The sequence below is a fragment of the Corvus moneduloides genome, chromosome 3, assembly GCF_009650955.1.
Source record: "Corvus moneduloides isolate bCorMon1 chromosome 3, bCorMon1.pri, whole genome shotgun sequence".
Taxonomy (NCBI): Eukaryota; Metazoa; Chordata; class Aves; order Passeriformes; family Corvidae; genus Corvus; species Corvus moneduloides.
The window spans coordinates 74,811,549-74,837,724 of NC_045478.1; the positions used below are offsets into that span (position 1 = coordinate 74,811,549).

The window sequence follows — 26,176 nt, forward strand, 5'->3', positions numbered from 1 at the left end:
AGCTTGAGAAAGGACTATATTCCAAATTACAATCACATTATTGCACTTTGAGTATATACCCAAAAGAATAACTTTTAAATCAGTCTATCCCTACAGAAATTCTTGCATTCACATGAGAGTGATTAAAAGGAATAGTTATGATACTGAGCATAGAAGTTGAGAAACAGCTAGTTCTTAATTTTATCACAGTCAAGTAGATTGGAAAAGACTTTCGAGATCAAGTTCGACCAAATTCAAGCTTCATAAAATATAACAAACACTACTTTGCATTAAAAATTAAGAGAGAAAAATAACTAGTTTAACTACTGAATGCTATCTCTATTCATATACTGATCATTCTGAAGTACATCCATACTGATCCTATGTTCAAACTGAAATATTTTAAGCCATGAGTAAAATACGTAGATATATACCATAATCACCCACTGTGCCCTTATAAAAAAAATTATCATCTTGATTCTCTGTGTCATGCTGTAAGAACGCAGGGTGAAATATTCAAGGAATTCAATTAGTAAATATTTCTACCTTCTGGAAGTGCAAAAAGAGCACCTACCATGCTAAATCGATTTTTGGCCAGTGCAATTAGCTCTTGGTCTCCAGGAGCACAAATGTTTAGGCCTATTGGAAGCAATCTCTTCAGTGCTGCCACAATGAGAGAGGTCTGCATAGAGTACCTGTCACCTTTTCGCTTCATCTTCTTCCTTTCCTGGTCAGAAACTGCAGCCTGCAGAATAAAGTAAAGATGGAAAAGAAAAATCCAATATTAAACAAAAGAACTGTACTAGCAACTTTGTACTTGCCTCTGGTTTGACAATTTCCTTATTACCTATACAGGTGTGACCCTATCCAATGGAACTGGCATTTTATCATTGCCAATATTTTGCAATGCGTTTCGCAAATGACTGTGTTTTGAATCTCAGCCCAGTGTTTTCAACAGATTTCTTTGCCAAAAAAAACCCAAAACAAAACAAAACAAAAAAAATCAAACAACAAAAGGTTCTTCTCTGGAGTCTTCTTGACACCTTCCTTTTGCAAAGAGAAAAATATAAAAATCTTTACACTACCTTAGACATCTTGGATTTGGTGTCACTGATAAGGAAAGACATGTTGTTGATTTCATTTTGTACCACAAAGTTCTGCTCTTCCCTTTTGAAATTCTGGAAACATACAGAAGATCTCAGTTAGAAGCATTTATATGAGGATTCTATCTAAACATACCTTAAATAAAAAATATGAATTAAGTAGAAATCTGTAAAATCCACAAGTTAAGACAAGGACAGTAAAAATGAACAGATGATCAACAATGTCCTTGTATTTCAGCTTCATTTACATTGCATAACTCAGGTGGTGTATGTTTGGGGTTTTTTCCCCATGTAAGAGAGAAGGAAATGTTCTCCTAGCTATGAAAAATACATGATAAAAATCTCACTCCTCCTCTAAGTCAATATAAAAATATTGTCCAGGTTTTCCCTTACTAGTAAATTACTCACTCATTTTTTCCCCATTACAAATTTCCACTATATTCAGGTACATAAGAAACTTTTTAAATAAAAGACTGAAATTATGAATACACAGGTGATTTCATTATCCAGTATCTATCTACAGTGTAACCACTTTTTGTGCACACTGTTGCTTATAATAAATCTTACAGTCAAATTCAGGCACATGTACAGAAGTTATAAGGCTTCTTGTTCCCCAGATTTGAGAGAATTGAAGTCACAGCATATAAAGAAATTTAGTACACACAACAGTACATACAAAGATCTAATGCCTGAAAGAAATCAGACTCTTTGGGTTTTTTAATTCTTTGTGTTCCAGTATTTAAAAAAAAAAATGTCCTAAGGTATATCACCATGTCCCGCAGCCATAGGGAGGAGGAGAGAAGATCCAGCAGGCAGGAATTGTGCAGCAAGATTGATTTATTTAATTATTTTACAAACTCTTTATAGACTTTTTTCTTCATAGTCTAATCGGACAAAGGATCAGCCACCCCTTGGGGTGATTGGCTAAAATCCTAAAACATCCATTGCCAAAATAGTTTTCTACTGTACCATAAACAAGACTTTTCAAGGTTGCAGGTGGCTTGGTTGTTTACATAACTCTGCTACCTCTTCTGTGAGCGTGAAAAGTCTCTCACGGACTTAGAAAATAGCAAGAAAATCCTTGCTAGCAGCATTTTTGTATCCACATTCCAGTATTCACTGAATCATGCTTTATTTAAGAAGCATCAGTGCTTACTAGGTGTGATTACAAAAAGGTTATGGGGTCAAAATAACTGAAAAGAAAAAAAAAATAGGGTAAGGACACAAAACACAATGAGCTTAGTATATTAAAAAAAAATCCCAAAAAACCAACAAACCAGGCAAACAACAAACCCACAACAAAGCAGACTCTGTAAGAAAAATATCTTTAATCAGTTTACTATGCTACAAAATACCTACCCAACTCTCCTATCTTCTCTGCCATTTCAAATGTGTCAGAAATGTGAGTCATTACTACTTTCCCATCTGCAGTTTCACTTCTGTCATTAAATGTATTTTACAAACATAACCACTAAATAACTGATCTAATGATTAAGAAACTTCATTAAAACAAGTATTTACCAAGGAATTACTTACATGAGACTTTGACCAGTAAATGAAGACCTCAGCCACCATGCGGAACAACTCTTCTGCTTCAGGATTGGGCTCTTTCAGCCATTTTGCCCTGAAATTTGGTAAAAGGGTGAAAAAGGGGATGATCCTCGCTGTCTTTATGTTTTGAAATCACTTTTCAACATTTTACAAGGATACAAGTCCACAAAACCAATCATATATGCTTTTAATCCTTTCTGGTAGAAGTGGCTTTTTGATGTCCTATTTCAAAACCCTTAAAATCCTTTCTAATCCAATAGATTTGGATTGCAATTTTGTTTTGTTTTCTCCTCAAAAAGACCCCAGCTCCTCCTAGAAGTCAGAAAGCATTAGTTTGATCAACTTCAAGATTGTCAGACTGAGTAAAAGCCACTTTAATTCAGTGCTAGGCACATCAAGGGATAAGATGCGGTATCAATAAAAAGGAAGGTTTTATGAGATTCATTGACCTATTCCTCTCCACATACCTGTTATAGTCCACAAATCTAATCAACAAAGGGTAGAAGGCATAGAGGTCCCGTGCCAAAGTGGTGAACTCATCTAGGATGAGCAGTTCAGCCTCCGACATGTCACCTCTGCCTTCTGCTCTTAGATGTTCTTCATCCGATACAACCACTGCTGCTTTTTTCTTTAGTTTATCCATCAGTGGAAGGAAGTGTGTCTTTAAGAGCTGTGGCTTCGCTTTACTTATGATGGGCTGGGAAAACACTATTTAAGGCAATGAATATTATAATATATACCTGGCCACAAAATATAACTAAAATCTTTTACCTTTTCCCACTTTCTTGAATCTTATTTCTAGGCTACAGAGTCAAATCCTGCCCCCATTGAAATCAGCAGAAGTTTTGCCAAGAATTAAATGTGGTCAGGATTTCACAAAGTCAATTCATTTTGTCTGAGGGCAGAAATTGCAGCTTCACAGACTAAGCCTGCATGATCATAAAACTTGAAATACCTCTTTACTGGTATTCTGTCAGCATGGTATTTGTCTACATAGTTTTATTGAGCAATGTGGAAGTTGTGTAATGGTATGGATGGATACATATATAGCTACATAGTGCACACACAAGTTTTCTCAGCTACTGGCTTCTGTTTTGAACCTTGCTTGAGCGAAGCAGCACTGGAAAGCATGCTCTGGTTATTTGAAAATCCACGGAAACAGCTGGCCTGTATTTCTTATGCACACAAATGAGACTATTCAACCATTCATTTCAGACTTGTTAGCACAAGCTTTTTGCAAATGTACTCATATGAACAATTATGTAAACTACCACTTCAACTGGGCCCATTGGTACAAAATCATTGGTAATATATTGATTAAATTACACAGAATTTTAGGCAGTTACCACCTATTCTTAGAGTGTATTGCTAACTTTCAGAACACTAGGAATTCTGAATGCTACCGTGAATGAAATTGCTACTACAGTAAAAACTGAAAAGTCATAAGAAAGTCTAACTGAAAAATTGAATCCACACCACTGAAGTGACTTTTCCTCAGAGATTGTAACACTGAGAATTAAAATGTTTTTAAATGAGTTTCAAGCTGTTCATGCAATGAAGTCAACGCAACTATTACTAAAATGACATGAGCATTTTGACATTTCATTGTAATGGATATGTTAGATATACACCTTCAAACCAAGGTTTTAAGGATCCAGCACTCTTACAGAATAGCAAGAGACTGTGTAATGCCTGCAAATGAAAACTTGGTGTATAATGAAAATGGGGCTAAATTACTACAGTCCTTGAATTTAATATACCACAAAAGGCACATGTGTATATTCTCGGGAAAAAGAAATAGTCTAATCTACTTATATTACTTATTGAGAGTTTAAAACATACTGCTTACACTGCTTTTTCTTTATACTTAGTATTTCTGATTCATCAAGATCTGTATTGTTTAAAAATGTAAAATATGAGTGTTCTTCTACTCCAGCTTTAACAGGATAAATACAGAGTGATTCAGAGTCTGTGTGTGTGTACATACATTCTGAATATACACACATTTGCTTGCTTATTTATTTACTTTCACATCTTACCTGCTAATCTCTTCATCCAGGCTCCTTCATCAATACCAAGGTTGTTATAGATGATTTTCAATATGTTACCCAACAGAGTGTTCATGTGCTCCGATGTCAAGGCTGTGCAACATGTTTCAGCCTTGTCAGGGTTGTTCTCTGGCCCGTGCTCCCACCAGTGTGACATGTAACTGCACAGCATAGGCAGGATGACTTCCATGATATGTGGCATTTGTGTGTAACGAATACCAGATTCTGCCAGTTCCACTATTTCTTCCATTAGCTTCACCAAGGAGGGAATATTTGGGCAAACCTCTTCCACACTAGTTGGCAAATTGAGAACTATTGAAAAAAACCCAAAAAAACCAAAAAACCAAAAATCAATAACTAGGTCATAAAAGGAAAATAATTATTCAATACAACTTTTGTTTTCTGTTTACATTTGCACCCTTCTGATCCAAAGGAAACAAACGCAAAAATAAAAAACACATCCCTTCATACTGTTGAGCAATAAACTGTTTATATGAACAGTTCTATAATTAAAATTCCTGTATGAAAGCTTCAACGACATAAATACTGTGGAATGAACTCAGAGAAATCAGATGCACTTTTCTATATCCAAAATAAAGCTTAAATTTCAAAATTATTTCCAGCATAAGTTTTACAATTGAGGAAACAAATTGATAAAATGAAATCACTCTCAACACGTTAGATGAGATCTGGAATTCTAATAGAACAAAAAGAAATCATTGCCTCTCATAACGAATTGAGCAGATTTGAGAAACTGATTCTCAAGGTGAATGTCTGATTGTAAATGTTTACTTTTGAATTCATTTGAATTTTTAGTTCCTTCCCCTGAAAAGGTGCTGCAGTTGCCTTTATTTTTGAAGGAGTTTCTTTCATCTACAAAAACATATCTGCAAGCACAGTCTATAGCTCCTGAATGTCTAACGTATTGACATACTCATACAGTGACATATACAGGTATCTACAGAGCAAAATTTAGCCGGCAACTTGTGAATACAAATGTCTCTACCAGCATTCCACAGTTCCTTGTCCTAAGGACAGTCCTTTTTGAAAAGCAGTATCTTCTCCTATTTAGCGCAAATATATTTTATACAGGCATCACATAGTCTCCTTAATTATTAATGCAAGTTTGGAAAATAAATTCAAATTTCTGTTAAATATCACAACAATACAGTGGATTGTCCTTCCAGATATTCTAAAATAGCTAAAACATATGGCAGGTATGCACAGCTGTTGATATTTTCAAGCTTGAATACTACAGCTCTTTGGAGAATAAATCTGGTATGCTCCCTTTGTTAAAAAATAAAGGTGAAGTTATAAAATGAATGCCATTATAAACTGGCACCTTGTACGAACATACACTGTCATCTTTGTGTATCTGTAACATGATTCAGACTCGGCACATAAGCAGAGCTTGTAAAGTTCTACTGCAACTTCTATTTATTGCAGGAACAGTTCGTGCATATGACTTTATTCAACCATCACATTACAGCATAAGAAATATCAATAAAGGAAGAAAAAGGTATATGCAAAATAAATATACATAATGTCACTGTAAACTAGCTGTACTGTCTTGTATGTCAAACAAAATAAAAACCAATCTACATACTACTCTGCAATTTATTTACTTTATAAGGGCATAATATGTAATTAATACAGCAAAGCTATTTTCCTTCAATTGCAAGTATAGGTGTTTTGGGGATCCAATATTGTTTATGTAAACTGAGGAACCAAAGCTACTGATGAGAATGCATAATTTTATGATCAAATATAGAATATCTGAGGTACTAAAAATGTGCAAAGTCTCTTCATTAAATCCATTCCAAAGTTGTATTTTGAGAATGATATCTCAAAATTAAAATATCAGTAACAATAGGAACATAAAATCATAGGTTTTATCAGACTTAGAAAATAAATTGATTAGAAAATTCATTTAGAAAGATAGATTTAGAAAAGAAATACAACCAAGACATTACAAGAAAATTCTCATGCTATAAAATGTATGCAAAACCACATGTCTTAAGGCAAGCAGCATTCACAGTGAAGTCGTTTTCATAACCATGATGTGAGTTTCTGGAAATACCTGCTCTATCTCTCGCATTCTTGGTATTGTAGATTGAGTAGATATTATGTTTGTTCAAGTGAGTTTCCAAAAAAGCCACTGGAAAGGCCCCTGAGAAAGCAGCCAAGCACTCTCCTAGTGCTGATCGTTGCCTGTGAATTAACAAACACCATTAACTACACACATCTTTGATCACAGAGCCACAGAATGGATAAAGTTGGAAGGGACCACCAGTGGGGTCAGTACTGATTGACCACACCTTGGGCTTGTATTCTGAGATGAACGCATTTCAAAGAGATAAGCCACAACAGTACTAGGATCATCCACACAAGGATGCGTAATAGAAATTGAAGTCTAGCAACCCTCTGCTAATATATGAATAAAATGTTAAGACATAAAATCTTAAAGGTGGCCTACACAGCTTACAGAAAATGAAAACCATGCAGAGGAAACCAAAGTAATTGTAAAAATGCTTTCTGTTCTGTTACTTTCCTCTCAGCTTTACTGACCTTATAATCCCTACTATTAAGAAAAATCTACTGGATAGAACAAGAGACCGAAATCAGCTATCATTTTATTTAAGAGATATTTCCTTTTTCTGAGAAATAGTGATAATCACTTTCATGCTTAGTCTAGTATGAAAGTCAAGTTCTTTAGTGAGTGGAAAATTGCTTCTCATAATCAAGAACTCTGAGGTTTTATCACAAAGACATTGCTTTAATACCTTCAAATATATGACATTTATTTGATAATCAAAATTCTTTGTGTGTCAAAACTTTAAAAAGCGTGTTTCTAGGAAGAAGTAACTGATGCCCTGTCGCTTCACTTGGGTTCTTCAGGGGACTTCTAAACTATTCTTTCTATTTTCAGTTGAATTGATCACAACAGAATTTAGAGAGGTGAGAAATCCCTAGCTAAGACCAAATCACACATATGACAGAAATCCAAGAGAATTTGAAAACCCAGGAGAATCATGAACTTTCAAGTTAAAAGGAAAAAAAGACCTCAAAACTGATCTTGTGATTTAGCAAGATTCATCCTCGGTCTATAGTTTCTCTCAGTCTTGGAGATTTTATTCTTTCTAGATCTATCTCATTACACTTGATTTTGTTAAATCTAACTCTATTCCCATTATTATTTAGACTGTTTTCTCCTTCTTCCTTTTTTTTCCTTTTCATTAAGTCCTCATAAGTAAAACATACATCCATCACACACACCTGCAAAGAGCATACTATGTGCTTTTCGATTGCAATAATGGTTGCAGACGATCATACACAAAAATTCACTTACACTGATATATTTTCAAAACAAGTCCCAGATCCTTTATTTGCCAAAGAGCAAAATAAATTCATTTTATATCCTTAATGAAAGTAATGAGACCCGATTTTCCACAGATATGCATTTTTTTAAACTTAAATATTGGTCCCAACGATTTTTCATATTATGGGCTATGATACCACCACAAAGGAAGCAAAGGTATGTTGTGGGGCTGCTCTGGAGTTATGCACAGGTTCATTTGCTGGAGAGGGTCACTTCCTAAACAGTAAACTTCCTAGATTACTGCTGCCAATATCTAAAATGTAGTAATATCTAAAATGTTTAGCCTTCCTTCAGAACAGTGTTAGTCACTAAAGCGCAACTGTTCAGTTTCAAGAACTGAATTTTTCTATTTATCTCTATTTTTTGACCAAACATGGCTTACACAGACTAAATGTAACTTGGAGGGGGGTTAGCAGATACAGAGATGTATTAAAAAAGCATTTTAATACCTCATTTACCTGGATAACTGAACTAGAAAAGAAACAGTGTTGCACAAATGACAAATTAAATTAAATTTAGAGTAATGAGAAAGAAATATACATCACAATTAAACATTATAGAAGGAAGAATAAAAATTGCTGAGCTGAATGACATAATTTTACATTACCCCAGTTAACCCTCAAATCAAGTGCTATTTATTGTAAAGTCAGATAATTTTAATTGCAATTTTTATTTTAATTAAGAAAAATATTTTGAGAAACATATAATGCAATATTTCAAGTGTAATATAATAAATGCACCTGCATTCCACTTAAAATCTGAGCACTGTTTTTTTCTCTCAAGATATCTTTCCAATAATTTTCTCCTCCTATATTAATTTATGAACTGCAAATTCATGATGCTAAATATAAATGCAAATATTAAAAACAAAAGAAAAATTTTCCTTCTTACCTCTCTACATAGATACACTTGCTGGTTCCCAGAGCATATAAACTGGCCAATATTCTGTAACAAGAGACCTGAACATCTTCCACTAAAGAAAAGAAGAAAAATATATTTACAAAGAGTTTCTTTTTTTTCAATACATTCCCATAGAATTAAAATAAATTTCTTTAGACAATAACAGAATTTAAAATATAAAGATAACAAAGGCAATCCACAGAAATCACCTGCTAAATACAAAATGTCTTTGGGCCTCTGAGTACTATACTTTTTACTCAAAACTTCAATTTATTTCAATATGCTGACAGCTAAAACAGTAAACCTATTTCACTAGCGCACTAACTTAATGAAATTAGTGGCATATCAATCCTTTGTATGTGGCACCTTTACAAATAGAACACCACTGTGCAAAATAAAGGTAATCCTGTTAAACAGATATTTAATTATTTTAATCACAGTTTATATCTTTTTTTTTAATTTAGGCACTGATATCAACTAATAGCATGTACTTAACTTACAATTAAAATTTAAAATGGGTTAAAATCAATAAATAATCCTTTAGTCCATATGAGTATTTCACCAAAAGACGTTTTAAAATTATTAAATAATTCAGTCACAAAATTGTGAGAATAATCTTAACATCTATTTGAAAAAATGCTTTTGTAATGCACGCTGCAGCAATAGTGTAACAACAGTATAAGTACCATCAAGAAGGACAACACACCCATTCTTACCATAGATATCTTTCATAGTCTCTCCTGCAGTGCTATTATCATCCCTCAACATGCAATGAATGAAATGTTGTGAGTAAAACTGGGTAAGACTTGATGGGCTGGGAGAGCCTGCAAGATATTGTATCAAAGCTACGTGGCCTGGCCCTTTACTGCACTGTGATTTTAGTTCAGATCATCTTGGATTTAAGTGTTTTTACATCGTAACAGTAACCTCAGGTACTCTGCCCCACCTTTGTATGCGATTTTCCCCCATGGAGTAAACTCTGTAACTAGTACTTAGGTAAAAGCACCAGGTCAAGATACTTGTACAAATAAAATAATCTTATTCTTAAAAAGATGTAAAGAGAAGTTGTGTGTAAGAAAATATGCTCTAGACAAAATAAATAGGCAAAATTTAAAATAATTATTCTTTCTCAGTTCATGAATTCCAAATTTGGTGTTTTACACCAGTGTGATGTATGTAGAACAGCTGACTAAGAACACGAACTTGAGTGATCAAATATTCAAAGCTAAATACTAAGTTCCAAAACATGGAATACCGGAGATCAAAACTTACACACGGCATGAATATGTTGATGCCTCAAAAAGTGGTTTATGATGAACAAATTACTTTTTCTGGATACTGTCACAGTCTCCTGAATTTTACAGAAATAGTTTAATGAAAAAGTGGATGTTTACGTCTCATGACATTCAAATCCATCAATACAACTCTGAATTTTTCAAGAGTTTTTTTAATGCTATTTTAAATAATGCTTTTTCAAGATTCTAAAAAGAGAAAAAAATATAACTCAATAGTCTTTTCCTCCAGGTCCTTCTCAGAGATTTTCATAACTGAGTAACTGAGTCAGCCATAGAGAGCAGGATTTCCCCCTTTAGTGCCACCTGGACAGAGATATTTCTGTGAGTTCCTAAAATATATAAAATTACATTTTTTTGTGCAGACTTTGTTTTGTGTGCAAAGTCTGAAAAATTTTGGCTGCAAAATTTTAAGGTTGGGAAAATAAAGGACCACTGAATCTGCTATAATCAGAATCTATATACAGAAATCTGATATAGAGGCTGTCATATACATTCCCTTCTCTGGTGTCTGAATTCTTAAGGAGATCCTTCCACTTCTCCTTTTTCCCAAGAATTTAAGGACCTACCCAAATTCCCCTCTAACTGAAACTGAGTCAAGGTGCATGTATGATGGTGTAACATTCTTGTAGTATAATCTCATTTACAGACAGAGTAAAGACAAAGTAACTTGCACAATGTGAATTCTCACACATGAAGAAAGTCGCAGTAAATCTACGGTAAAGTTATTAACAAAATGGATCCTTCTGACTTTCTAATCATGGACACATCTGCTTTAATATTTATTCAAAGTCCACTAAAACCTGCAGACTGTTTTTGGTTGATTGGAGCAAATGTTTGATTAAACCAATGACAATTTTGTCAAAAATGACATAGGATTTGTCCTTCTCTAACAGAATTGAGGGTCTAGTAATGCTTTCTACATGACACTACAGATATTTTAATGGCATAGCCCTTCTACATACACACATGAATATACGATACATACATATCAAATCTTCCCCAAACTGGTGCTGTCCAATATGCTCAAACAATGAAGACAGCACTGGCAGGAGAGCAACTGTGGTATAATTGATGATTTGTGTAACTCCTTTTGGCTGGTTTCTGCTGTGTGTAAACTGGCCTTGCTTAAGATTTTCCATCGTTTTCTCCAGATCCTCAGCAGCATTGTCCAAAAAGGCTCTCAATGCCATCCTAACAGATTCCAGACCAGTTTTCATCACAGTCCTGTTTATAGCATGCAAAAAGAATGAAGAATATTCTATTAGACAAGCATGGAATAAAGCTTAGTCTTGGATTATATGAAATAAATAATAGAAATATGAAGAAATATCTTTCATCTTTTAACATTGTAAAATCTCTTCAGAGAAGAATAATTGACTGAAAACAAGTTTTATAGGTATCCTGCAGAACACAAGGATACTTATCCGTTTTCCTGCCAAGCAAATAGTCCTTCAAAATTTATAAATTGATTCATTTGCCTTCACAGAGGAAAAAACCAAAAAGTGCCTAACAAAAGTAAAAATTAATAAGTGTCTGATTTCTGACTCCAGAAAGAGAACTGTCTCAAGCTAGAACTCAGATACTCTTCCCAGTTGCAACAGTCACATTTCTATCTCCAGAATAAGGGCATCAGAAAGAATGAGTAAAAACAACCACATCTATTAAAATCAAATCAATAAATTCATGAAAAAATAAATGCATTGGTTATGTAACTATAGTATCATAGTCAATTATGTAAAGATATAATCCAGGAGAATTATTACCTTGTATTTTTTTTTACCTTATATGATTTACTAGCTCAATTAAAAAGATCCTTTGTTTAAGGAAAGTATCCATTTAAGGCATGCATGAAATAAATCAAGTTGATGTTCTTTTGTAAATTGAAGATCAGTCCAATTCTTTTAGTCTGATTGTCTATTTTGAAGAGTTTCAAAAGCAATCTCTTTAAACTTTCATGTTACCTCCATGAATTCCTTTATCTCCTTCTGGAACTATTTTTACATCTCTACCAAGAGCTGAATTAGTGACCTTTACCTGTATCTGTATTCTGTCTGTGTGATAGCATGGACAATGGAAAACTTCAGACAAAAAAACCAATATATTGCAAAATAAAGGAGTATCATGCAAGAGCTGAGCCATATTAATGGCCACGATCATGACTCTACCCCATAGCAAATGGAATGTAAAACTTGTCCATAAAAGCTACTGCAAGGACACTGAGAAAAAGAACTATCTGCGCATAATCCAGCCAATTGTTTTGAGATTAAATGCAAAGTCAAAAAAGTAACCTTTAAATTTCCATGGAGGCAGTTTAAGCTATCATATTTTGTTTTACAACTTCAAAGATCTGAAAAACAACTATCAGCAGAGCTGGCTGACTTTACAGTAAATGAAAAGCAACACATTACCCTCCAATATATCAAGGCTGTCTCATCCATAAACCTCACAACAACAGCTCAAGCAGCTCAATTTAATATAAAAATAACACTGAATTCTATGCAAAGGTTTCGGGTTTTTTTCAAATTAGAACCTGAATTAATTTTGCAAAGAAGACATTCTACAAGACAGATTTACTGTATTCCATGTGCATTTAACTCCTGAAGTTGTTGATTAAACGGTGTAAGGAAAATAATAAAATATTTCTAACTTTATTGTGGTTTTGAAAAGTCACATGATTAAAACCACGTGAACTAACAGCCAGAAGCTTCTGGACACCAGTGATCCTTAACGAAGTTTAAAGTGCAACCTACAAATAATGTCAAACCCTAGTAATTGACCTGTCTAGCAATGGCAATTATTTTCAGCATTGTAACTTCTTGAGTGTTGAAATTCTGTAGCCTCACACAGGTAGCCCAAAGGTAACTGCATATTACTTTCCTCAGTGATTTTCCTTGTACTTTAGAAAATACGATCAGTATTACCTCGCATCCAAGGTCTGCCCCAGTATGTGAAGACAGTTGACTATTGATGTTGCATCGTTTCCTAGAGAGGGAGGAAAATTATCCACCAATGAAGCTGAGCATAGCATATAGCTGATTGACACTCTGCTAACTGTACCTCTGGATTCAATGAAAGAGTAAATGACATAGCAGAAGAGCAACTGAACTTCTGCATAATTTCAACATTCAAGTTAAAAAACATGCAGTTTTTTGTCTTAGCCTTGTTTACACAAACGCAGTAACTAGAGGCAGTAAAGCATCTTTCATAAAACAGCTGAGGCAGTCAAGATGGAAGCACTTAAATGTGGGGTTAATTAGAGCTGCAGTGTATTGTCTGGTTTTCATTTGATTTCTCTAAGTTTTGCTTTAATTAATTCAAGTTTATTTAACATTTATCTTCTCCCTCTCAGTAACATAAAAGCTGTGAACTTTCCAAAATTGCTATTGCAGGAAGAGAACACTTACATAAAATGTCATTAAAAAAGTTAGTTCCCTGGTGTTCCCCATAGGCTGCAGTCATTTGTGGCTTAATTGGGTGTGGTCCACATGAATAACAGTCTCTGATATAATACACATATTCCATAATTTTTTTTCCCATTTAAGTATGTAAAAAGAGGACTTACACACAACAAGCCTTCTATGCACGTGTACATCCCAAAATATTGCCAGGTACAAGCCTCTTTCCTCTACGATCTCTTTTTAAGTCCAGAACAGATGTAGGCTACACAAATTTGAACCACAGCCTGTTTTTCTAATTTACTTTTTTTAAATGAAATTATGCAAAAATAAAACTGCCTTTTTTCACTTCTCTTTAAATTTTCCTGATTAAAAAAGTAGAAACAATTTGAATGTTTAAGATTTCTGAAAATACTTCTATCTGCATACAGTGGTACAGCGTACTATATTTTCTCACTGGTGGTTATTTCTTAAAAATACAAATGAACATACAACTAAAATTAGTAATTGTTTCACTGAACTAGAGATTTTAAAAGATAAATTGCACAGAAGGTGTGGGAGGTTTGTTGCAGCACTGAGAAAGCTGTTCTGTGCTACCAAAATTAGGAAATATTGTTGTGATGTTCATCCATAGGAGATTAAACAAACCAGAACCACAGCTCCCAGGGCTGCCTCAGACAGGCAGCCCCACCTTTTTTCACTGGCACATGTGATCATGCAGTGGTAGAGCAAGCAGATAAGAAAGCTGAGGTGACCTAAAAAATCCTACCAAAATCACCACCCCAAAAGATTAAGGATTTTTTTGGTCAGATCAATTTTTTTTTCCTTATTATTTTATGCTCTGTTAATAGGAATGCCAGTGCTGACTAAAAGAGCACAGAACTGTGCTAACAGCAGGTATGGAGGGAAGTACTCAAAGCACACCAGACTGTGAATTAGACCATCACAGAATCATGGAATGGCTTGGGTTGGAAGAGACCTTACAGATCATCAAGGTCCAACCTCCTGCTGTGGGCAAGGACACGTTCCACTAGACCAGGCTTGCTCAAAGCCCCATCCAGCCTGGCCTGAACACTTTCAGGAATGGGGCAGCCACAAATTCTCAGCAACCTGCTCCAGAATCTAATGGCTTACTAGAAATTTAAACAGCATAAAAATTGAATCAAACTACTTATACAAATTTGGTTTTTAAATTCGAGAAAATATAGATTAATATGCTCAGTGCACCAAAATTATTCACTAAAATCTTTCAGTTTCTGCCCAGTAATACTAATGAAAATAAATCAATACAGTCTTCCTGATGTACAGGTCCAGCTCTCAAACAATAAATTATTGTGGTCAAAATCTACTTTCACATTGTAAAAAAATAATGATTCCATGCTGAATTACAATTCCATAATCTCAATGACACTCAGATATCAAATGTGATTAACTATTTAAGTTCACTCTATAAGACGTGCAGACTTAATTTCCCATTTTATCAAACTCCTATATACATATTAAGCTACATGACTTTCACTAATGATTTTCATAAATGACACTGTATATTCAGAAGTACCATTCAAATTCACAGTAATATAAAATACCTATACGACAAAACCATATAGAATTGTGCTATTTGTTATAGCAAACTCCGCACTATCCATCAAAGTTATTATTGAGCAACTTTCACTCACAGAAGATGCCTTCAAAACGTACAAATAACTTTCTAGGCCCCAGCTGTGCTCAGTTATGAGCATTTTCTCCTCTTCTACACAGTCTTTGCTGGAATAAGTGAAACTGTCTTGATCAGACTTTCTCACATCATGCAATTCACTTGCAAGGGCAAACAAACTTTAAGGTGACTTTGACTTGAGTTATTAGGTCCACAGTAAACAACCCGATCATGCTCCATAGTCCCATGATGACCTTGTCATAATTCATGCAAAAACTACTGTGTTGACATAAAGATTTTGTACTCCTTTTAGTTACTGCTGTCTTCTAGGAAAAGAGTTAAAAAACAAACTATAGCCATCACAAATAATTAGCTGATCCTATCTGACTTAACTCCTAGCACTTGAACCCAGCAAAGCAACAGGAAATAAACAAGCTGAGATGTGGAATAGAAAAGAACTTTTCTTTAGTACTGAAGAAAGTTATGTTGACTTTGGTTTTCAATTTCAACCATGACTCATTTTAGGGAAAAAAAAAAAAAGTCTGAAAACCAAATGCACAAATAACAAAAAAGATTTGCAAATTTTAATAGTATACCTGAGCTAGTTCATTCTTTGAAGAAACAACCTAGGGTAAAATTCAGAGCTTATGTGTACATTTGTGACATATTCCACCCTTCAGAAAAAGCTGCAACAATGCCACACAGCTGCAGAAATAACTCCATTCCTCCTATGATCTTTTGGCTTTAGAGGCAAATCCACTCAGCTCCTTCCAAAATATTTAAAAGTGATTATCCTAAAACACCTTCTGATCATTCTTCTCAGTTTAATGGTTTTCATAATGGTCTGTAAGCTTTTTAAACATCACACTGCTGCAGCGAGTTCCTTCCCTTCAAATTGAACGAAATACGTGGGAATTGAGTTAGATGCATGTTATCATAATCTAATTCACTACGTAATTACCCAATTAGGTATGTTCATGGATGCTGAAGTTTGCACTGCATCCATCATAGAAGCTATGTATGCATAGGATGTACTATTCCAACTCTCCTAGCACCACGGCATAAGAAAGAACTGCAAAGTAAATGACTGTGCCGCACATTGCATATAATGTATACACTTGATACAGTCTTCAAATTGACTTCAATTCAGTGATTTTCACATGGCATAAGACAAACACCGAGCTCCTGTCAAGGTCACATAATACCAGAAAGAGAGTATACATGCGTATGTGGAGTCAAGCACATCTGGGAATATTCAAGAATTCCACAGAACATAACTAAGCATTTCAGCCCACTTCTAATTTTCCTTGATGACTTTCCAATAGAAATGTGCGGTTCTGACTGTCAAATGTTTTTCCCAAATGATTTAGAATAACGTTACAAATCAGTAATTTTAATTTACTCATCAAAATTCTTTGATAGGATAATGAAACCCAAATATTAGTTAAGACACACAGAAAACTAAACAACACCCTCCCCCAAACTGAAAACTACAAAAGCTTTTTGTTCTATCTAATAAATTCTGTGATCTACCAATCTAAACAATAAGTGGTCTGTGTAGACCATGCACTTCAGCCATGCAGCATGCAACAAAGCAGCACTTAACACAATGCAAAAACGGCAAAGAAAACCAAGTGATGGCCATGCTAGTATTTTTCAAGGGTCTCCTTACCAAACAGTGAAATCCTATGCCTGACAAGAACTCCAAGTTTGCAGAACAGGCTGAAGACAAAAGAAAAATAAAAGAGAAGAGAAGGGAAAAGGAAAAAAATAAGGGGGGGAGGGGGGGAGACAAGAAAGAAAAAATAACAGCTGATATATGAGCAGGAAAAGCAACATGATGTCACGCAGAAAGAATCAATTGTCTGAGCAGAATGTGGGACAGAATACTAAAGAAAGAATTTTCAAGTGCATATCCTTAACAAACATGGTTAAATAAGCACATATTATAATTAAAGAAACAAACAAAAAAAAATTAAAAGCAAAGCTAATTAATATAAAAGCATTCTATACAATAACCCACAAGGAAATAACCATCAAAGTTTTAAAAAGTAAAATGTGGTCATTGTGCTATACAGGATACCACTGACAATTTGAGAACAAGAGTTAAGGGAATCAGATTAATTGAGGTATGTGATGGCAAATGTTTAACTTGCTCAATTAGGATCTTGTAAACTTGAACACAGCAAGAATTTCTTTTCAAATAAGTTTTCTTTTTTTAAATATTCCTTCTTACATGGTTTAAAACAATATGATCAATGATTTTGTTTCACATGTTTGAACTACTTCCTGTGCTGATGAACAGCACTCCATTGAGAACAAAGAAGAGTGAAATTTTGTGCTAATTCATAGAAGCAGGAGCAAACTGCCCTACCCAAATTGACCTGGGCTCCAGATTAAGGAGGAATTAAATCTGTCTTCATAATCTGGTTTAGTGTGAGAATATTCATCATGAATGTCCATTTTGGTGTTATTATTTTATGCTGCAAACCCCTTCATCTGCTATAAATGACATGAACAATATCATGTCATTTTATTAAGCTACTTAAGTAATAGGCACACTAGCTATTTATTAGCCTCTGATTTAAAAGCAAAAGATACAATAAGCATGTCTGCACAGCCTATGGATGAGATCTGAACATGTTGTTCCATTTACAGACAAGAGCATGGTGTCAAATGGAAGCATTTATGTCCAGAATCACAACAGCCAGGTTAATGTGGTATTGAATCCAGCTAATTAGCCAGTGCACAGTGATCCACTCTAGAAACAGCAACTGCTCTGTTTTAGAAATGAGTCTGCTTGGTGCATGTTCAGGAATCTCTGTTCACTTTTAATTCCATGATGCAGACATAAACTATATATTCTTTTATGAGGACCTTGGTTCACCAAGTCCAACAGGCAAAGCTGTAGAGAAGCATGTTAGCATCATATAGATTTTTTTGTCCATTCTGGAAAAGATATAAATAGCTCACCAATCTATCGTATGTTCTGACATACAAATATTACTCAACTGACTGTACCATGCAGTAGATGCTATGTTTTCACAAAGTGAGACTGAAACTATTATCTACAGCATATTTAGCTGAGCTTAAATAAATAAGTCCAAATTGCCAATACTTCGATTGTTCAGAGCCAATTTCATACAACTACAGTAGTACAAGAACTTGTAACATGGTCTACTGGATGAGAAATTCAAAAAACCCAATCACGAAGAGGTTGGTTACAAATACAACAGAATATAATGCCACTACATTTCAGGAAGAAGCCTGACCCATATTTTTTAGCAAAACAGATCTGGATTTACTGTATTTTCTGAATATGGAATGGTTGTTGCATATGCTAAGACTTTCACTGCATTATCAATATCCAAAACTATACTCTTCCATATCTTAATGAATGCAAGTTTATCTTCACTGGATAAGGAAAGCAGCCAGGAACTGCCCTTCGCTTGAAGCAAATTCTGTGTAGGAGGTGCACTCAATAGGATTAGCTGTTACTCATCCAAGATTTCCTTGTATCTGTTTTCTTCTCCTTGGCTGACACACCTGGATGGCACATAACCCAATCAAGTATGGCAGCAGCTCTGATCTTTTTGCAGGACTATATGTTCGGGAATCTTACACAGCTATAGAGCATATGTGCATAAATCCTGAATCTCTATGCAGTAGACATGCTGATATATTTGACATATTCCAGAAGTAGGGAATTTATTGGCATGATTTAACAACTGTAAAAATACTGTTACCTAGGACATTGCAGACAGAAAAATAGCAGCTCATAAGACTGGAAAATTATTTATATGCACGCATTTTGATACATTTTGATAGTTTTTATATCCCTTGAAGAACACCACTCAGATAAGCTGCCAGATCAGATTAGTCCATGAGACGACACAAAGTCAAGACAACCATTACTTACTTGTGCTTAATATTGTGCTAGAAATTTCACGCAGTATTCACACAACCTTGCAAGCCCTGAATGTCTGTATGACCACCAGTATTTTTGATGCTGTCAGCTTCAAAATACAGCAATTCAATATCGCATGGTTCATGCCCAAGAACAGCCAAGAAGGCAACCATCATACATGCCCACATTACAGGTATTCAAGAGGTCCTGTGTGAAGCTTGTAATCCCCCTCACTAAATGGGAAATGTGGATTTCAATTCAATCAGAACTGAAAACATCTTAGAGAGATGGTCTTAAAAAAAGTGTAACTTCAGGGAAAGAATTAAGTCAGTATTTCTGTGACACTACTATTCTTATTACTATTTATGAAACTAAAGAAAGAATGCAACTCCCTTATTTTTAATTTTTGTGATGGACATTAATAATGATATTTATTGATTTAATGATATAAAAGTTTGGCTTTTAAATCTAACAAAATTTTGCAGGAATAATGATTTCTGTATATACCTTTTTCTAACAATGAAAACTGTTACATAATTGTTTATAGTCTGTGCCACAGACTATGCAAGTGCTCCACGGTTGGATATAAGGATAAACTGAAGTTCCCTGCATGCTAAAATAATCCTTTTCAAACAGCATATAATAATAGCTCTGTACTCCTCTCCATTTTATACAATGAATTTTCCTAACAGGGAAGAAAGTAAAAAATTATTCATTTGTGTGTACATTAAAATATTTCCGTGCCTCCCACTTCTTACTCTCCCACAATCAACTGTTGCTCTTTAAAGACAAACACACATATGCATAGACATTAATATTATTTTAAGCTTTACCTTGTCACCATTTCTTTCTCTTTATTAGAGGCATGGCCTCCACTTGTGAGAGGCCTACTTGCTGAAGATAAGAAATACAGGCGATGATTTTTAAAATACTGATCAATCAAAGGGAGCACAACCTGAAATTATATCAGAAAGAGTGGTTATCTCAGGACCTTCTTTACTCTGTTCTGTATTACGCTTTGTAAGTCACAACTAAAAAAGACAGAAGATTTCAAACAGGTTTTCTGTTTTAAAACCTGTTTGGGTTTTTTCTTTAATAGCTATTCCTCTGAATTTATTTAGTATTCAAGGCACTTAATATGTTATCAAGAAAGGCAGCAGAAAAAAAATTTACATTAGCACTGGGACTTATCTGTGGTTTTTTTTAGGAGGAGTACAATGCAGAAGATATAATTTATCTTGCAATTTAAGGTTTTTACCATCCACATAACCAAACACAACTATTACGCTTTGTTCCTTTTAATGTAGGTTTTAAAAAAATCACCTACAACTGTCAGAACCCTAAAAGCACTTAGTTCAAGATTTTTCAAATAAAACTCCCTAAACAACTTCACTTACTAAGGGCTTGTCCACAGAAATTTTCCTGTTTACTTCCTGTGGTGATTATTACTCAGTGCCCACTGCAGGCGTCAGCCAGGAGGAGATCCAAAATAAACAGCCAGAAAGAAAATATGAAATTACTTCCTTTTTGGAGCACAAGAAAGTGGAATGCTAACTTCTGAGCCAATCAGCTTCACAAATAATACCACATGGAAGTAGTCTAAGGCATTGAAATTACAACTTACTGCAAGGATACCAGGATTAGAAAATGCTGCAGACAGTTGCCTTTTCTTATTCACTGATGAATTCAAAAGGCATTTTTGAATATGCAAATATCATACAAACTTTCACATGTGAAAGGAATAAGCAGATTTTCTTGGTTTATCATGTGCAAAATCATGACAGAAAAAGGAGAATTGTGCTGAATCTCATGACTGTCAGAGGGAAAGGGAAGTGCAAAGTCCTGCACTTGGGGAGGAATAAGTCCAGTTACCAGCACACACTGAAGGCTAATCAGCTGAAAAGCAGTTTTGCAAAGAAGGACCTGGGGATCTTCAGTGGACAGCAAACAGACCATGAGCCAACAAGGCAATCTTACTGCAAAAGCAGCCAACAGCATCCTGGATTGAATTTAGACAGAGTGCTTGTCAGCAGGTCCAGGGAAGGGGTTCTTTCTCTCCACTCAACACTGGTGAGACCACATCTGAAGTGCTGTATCTAGGTTCTGGTGCTGTGTCTGGTTATGAGCTCCCCAGTACAAGAGAAACATTGACATACTGGAGAGAGTCCAGCAAAGGGTCACAAAGATGATTAAGGAACAAGAGGATCTTTTAAATTACGAGAGACTGAGGAAGCTGGGACCCTAACCTGGAGAAAAGAAGGCTCAGGGAGGATCTCATCAATGTGTATAAATATCCGAAGGGAGGGGGTAAAGAAGATGGACCCAAGCTCTTTCCCACTGTGACAAGACCAGAGTCAACTGACTGAAACATGGTAGGTTCTCTCACACCATCAGGAAGCACTTTTTTTTACTGTCAGGGGGACTGAGCACTGGCACAGGCTGCCCAGAAAGATTGTGGAGTCCCTATCCTTGGAGATACTCAAAAGATGTCTGGACATGGTTCTCTGACACTGCTACGCAAAGGACCCTTCCAACCTCAGCCACTGTGTGACTCCGTGATGGAGACAACAGCATGGTTTTAAAATGAGAGAAATAACTACCATGACACTGACAGGCACACAGCCATCTTCATTCCAATAACTATTTCTCACATAAACCTGCCTGAAGATTGTAAAAGAGAAAAATCTTCAAAATTAGGCTAAGCCAGAAAACAGAAAATGTAGGGAGCTTATGAATAACATCATATGAATAGTTGCATAACATGGAGCAGGAAATAATGAGAATAAACACTATAGTCCTGTAATCTTCCCACATCTATACTTCATCCTACATTGCTTTCAAGCTATTTTTATTACTGCTGGTTTTAATTAATAAAAGAATTAATTAAACACAGAAAAACAGCACTATAACAATAACAGTCACTAAAAAATACGTTCTCACTTCTGTTACTCACTATGTTGACAAAGAATAAGCAAAAATATACCGTACTTTGGCAAAAAACTTGATTTCTTGTTCATATGGGAATTGCTCTCCTTTGCCTCTGCTGCCACCATCTGCAGAGAGAAGAAAATTAGCTCCCTGTGATAAATCCTAATTACAGTCTACTCTGCATTTTTCTTAGGAAGTGTACGCTGTACACAAATAATACTGGTCATCTTCAGATGTAGATTTAAGGTACCTCAGACAGTATATGCACTAGTTAAAGTAGCATTTTATGACAACCTCGTTAGAGGAAAAGTAACAGCAAATAAAATGCATAAAGAATAACTGCCCAAATCTTCATAAAAGTGAAGGCATCTTGTAGTCCAAAGAGAAATGGATGCTTTTGTGAGACAAAGATCTGGTGCTATGTTTATCTTTTCCTGTTACAGGTGACCATTTGGAAGCCTGAACTCAGCTTCTAGCACCTTTCTCCAGTTGTTCCCAGGAGAAACACAAATTAATGAATTTTCATTCCTCATTTGTGAACTTTGTACTAAAGAACAAAATTAATGGTCAGATCTATCCAACTGAAATTTAAATTGCTTCACTCTTCCCTTACTATAAAAAACAAAATCTCTGTCAAAATAAAATCTGATACAGCTTCCAAACGATCATTTATTTATTTTCTTCTTTCCATTAATCTATTGAGGGACTTGAATGGTATTTGTTCCTCCAATGTTTCTAGTGTTTCAGTATTTAATCATTATCATTCTTGCAGTTATTCCAAATTTATGTAATTAAGAATGATGAAGCCATGGTAACCAAGCATTAGCAGCAGAAGTAACCTGATGAGTTATTAAGACCAGACTTTTGTTACTGTAAGTAACCACAGCATAGAATAGCTCAAAAAATTTACAAATTTCCACATTAAAACTGTATTGGTTTTTAGAAGAGCATTGGTTTATTCAATCTCCCTGATGTTCCTGTTACTGTCATTTACAGCATATATGACTAAGAGGCACAGTATATGTTACGTGTCATTCCAACTCCTATGGTCACAACAAAAGCTGCACCTGGCCAGTTTTTTTGGCTTTTACTGCTCATGTAAGAAGCTGACTTGGGTCACCAAACTTTGTATTTTTTTTACCTTCACCAAAAGCAGATAAAGTTAAATCCTTCGTAGCACTGTTGACAAAACATGTGCCAGGTATTTGTGAAAGAACATTCCCATTGTGGGAGTTTGTTGAAGATGTTTCTCTACTCCCTTTTTCCAGAGAAAATTTCAGAATGGTACAAATGACGGTTTCATTTGCTCTCTGAAAAAGGGATTACATGTGAATAGCAACTATTAAGGTGCACATGTGAGAGATTATAATTTTATGCATAAATGCAAGGGGGCAGCTAGTTTGCTTTTTCAAAGAATGAAAGTCATAAATTTTGGCTGTAAATTCTTAATCTGATGCATGAATATGAAAAACTGGAATGAATGGCAATTGCGTAACTCCAAAATTCATGATCTTCATCTACTACAGAAGATTAAGGGGAAAACTAGTCCAGAAATGTACCAATATTTAAAAGGTTTTCTGGTCATTTTTATAACATCAGTCATCTTAGGCAGTAATTGTTTTGAAAAATGTGCAAGGGCTACTATACCAAACTCCAAAATGTACTGATGGGCTTCATCCACATATCTTATAAGCTGCTGAAGGAAACTGTAGGCAAAGCGTTTCTCAATGGAAGGCGTGTCTAATTCCAGGTCCTTAAGTCCTCTGTAAAAAGAAATGAGTAAATTTTTACACATGCAGAAGGACTCAAAGCCATTTTACCTCTCCATGTAGTCTGACACAATTTTCTCTAGTAATGATTATGTGCTTGTTAATATAAGAAAATTTTTTGTGTGTTTCATGTAGACAGTACTCTTACACTTACTTAGGTTTTGAGCAATTTGTTAAGACACAACTAGATTTCCCAACTAGAAGGTTAGAAAAAAAATTACACTTGTCAAGCAGAATAATCCACTATTATTATAATTTCTTTCCATTACTTGTAAGGCATTACTATCTTACATTTCCCTCCAGGGACTAATTCTTGTGTGAGGGAGTTTTGAAGCTGGAAAAATATTTTAATTTAAACAATCAAGCTAGAAGTAAATCTAATATCCATCACTATGACTTTTCCTGAAAAGTTTGCATGCTAACAGAAAAGTTCAGAATAGCTATGTATCATTTGTGAAAAATCAGAGGAAAACCAAAACAAAATGATGGAATCACTTTTCCAGCATGTTCTATCCATCTTAGTTACTAGTCTGATATAAAAAAACCCCATCTTCTTTCCACAAGAATGAATCTCCAAAGCGTGAATCCATGTCATGGGCTGACATCCCTAGCAACAAGCTGGCACTGGCATAAGCCTTGTTTATGCAGGATGAGGACTTAATTGATGGCGCATGAAAAAGATATTCTTAAACAGAAAGGGAATCAGTCACACCTCATCTCCCCCTGACTCATGCACCAAGTTATATTAGTACTCAGCTAGGTTGCAAGTTTAAAAAGTATACCTACTGCATATATACAGAATAGAACTGCCTGTGTACTGCACATTTATGATTTAAATTAAAATATTGATGATGGTAGGGTTCAGATTCAGAAAAAGAGATTCTGGAAATAAAACAGCTTTCTCAGCTGTCGATACAAATAATGGTATAATAATGTCTGCTACATTAAGGCTGTCTGAACAAGGACCTCCTCAATGCAGAAGTGGGTAATAAAAGAAAAACCACAAACCAGAAAACCTAGAGACACAAATCTGGTAGAAAAAAGATGAAGGAGACAACACTGGAGAACAAAAGTCTCAAGTTTACTAATTAAGGGACCATTAAGAAACTTCAGGGACAGCTTTGGAGAGGGCCACCTGAACTTTGTAATTCCTAAGAGGAAGGGACATGAGGATTTGGATTACTTGTACACAAACCAATGCTCAGTACACAAAGCAATGACAGAATATACAGTGGGGAAGGATCAAGAAAGAGCAAAGTGAAGAAGAGACAAAAACAGATTTCAAAATAACTGGTCACATGTAAACTGTGGCCTGTCAAATCAGTTGACTGACTGAGTCCTGTATCTCATCACTAGAGTTTGTCCTATATTCTTATTAAATGCTTTCATACCTGTATCTCTGTGCAATGTCACTCATTATTCCATGTGCTGTCAGGAGTAAATGGCAGCTACTGGCAGGACCAGCATGAGTGGATATTAGGCCAGGAACTGGAGTCAGGCTTGGAGTATAGGTGCACCCAGGTATGTGACAAATGGGGTGAATGAAGGTCTCAAGCATCAGTAGTTGGGAGACACCACAGCTTTGGGGAACACCTCTGTGGGCCCCTACAGACCTTGAGCCCAGAGTGGCAGCTTCAGCAGGGGACTGCCATAAGTGCATTTGGTAGTGGCCATTGCAGTCAGACAGTCAAGGACATAAAGCAGTGTCTGCAACTCCAGCAACTCCAGGAAGTCCCAGTTGCCTGCCACTGGGGTGGGAATGCTGTGTTCTAAAAAAATTCCAGCTAATGCGAAGGAGCAGTGTCAGTAAGATGAGTGAGGGCTTCCGCACCAGCAGCTGGAGTGTGCCTGATTGCCACATGCTTGGCAGGGGCCAAGTGTTTCTATCTTCCCTAAACCCAGTTTGCATGGAGGTGCAGAGATCTGAATGGTCACTGTCTAAAGACTGTAAAGATATGTGAGCAAGGCATACATGGCAGAAAGTACAGTGGTGAGCAGACCAAAACCATGCATCACGTCCTTTTTTGTTTAGACAAGGCAGTTGTCAAAGGTGCAGCAAGTACATTGAGTTTAACTTCATGGAAAGGCCTGTGTTTAACCAGCAGGGGAGGATGCAGATGTAACAGGAACTGGCTACTAGACAATGGGTGTGTCCAAGTTAATGCTCATCTTATTATCCCTCTTAGCCTTCCACTCCCAAAAAAACCCCAAAAGCCACTTTTCACTTGTGTTTAACAGGAATAAAAGGGTTAGTGGAAAAGGAATATG

The 26,176-nt window shown here is 35.5% G+C and overlaps 1 protein-coding gene across 2 annotated transcripts in view; it reads right to left on the reverse strand.

The window, feature by feature from the left end:
* Positions 1–26,176, reverse strand: part of RYR2 (ryanodine receptor 2) — a 391,308-nt gene that overhangs the window by 71,230 nt on the left and 293,902 nt on the right. For both annotated transcript variants that reach the window (XM_032102227.1, XM_032102226.1), the window contains 13 exons: positions 23,787–23,902; positions 22,200–22,264; positions 20,045–20,166; positions 16,977–17,026; positions 13,177–13,237; positions 11,241–11,479; positions 8,952–9,033; positions 6,762–6,892; positions 4,673–4,993; positions 3,101–3,341; positions 2,619–2,706; positions 1,065–1,157; positions 554–724 (listed from right to left, as the gene is read on the reverse strand). In XM_032102227.1, the coding sequence (XP_031958118.1) occupies positions 554–724; positions 1,065–1,157; positions 2,619–2,706; positions 3,101–3,341; positions 4,673–4,993; positions 6,762–6,892; positions 8,952–9,033; positions 11,241–11,479; positions 13,177–13,237; positions 16,977–17,026; positions 20,045–20,166; positions 22,200–22,264; positions 23,787–23,902 (1,780 nt within the window). The remainder of the gene's footprint in view (positions 1–553; positions 725–1,064; positions 1,158–2,618; positions 2,707–3,100; positions 3,342–4,672; positions 4,994–6,761; positions 6,893–8,951; positions 9,034–11,240; positions 11,480–13,176; positions 13,238–16,976; positions 17,027–20,044; positions 20,167–22,199; positions 22,265–23,786; positions 23,903–26,176) is intronic.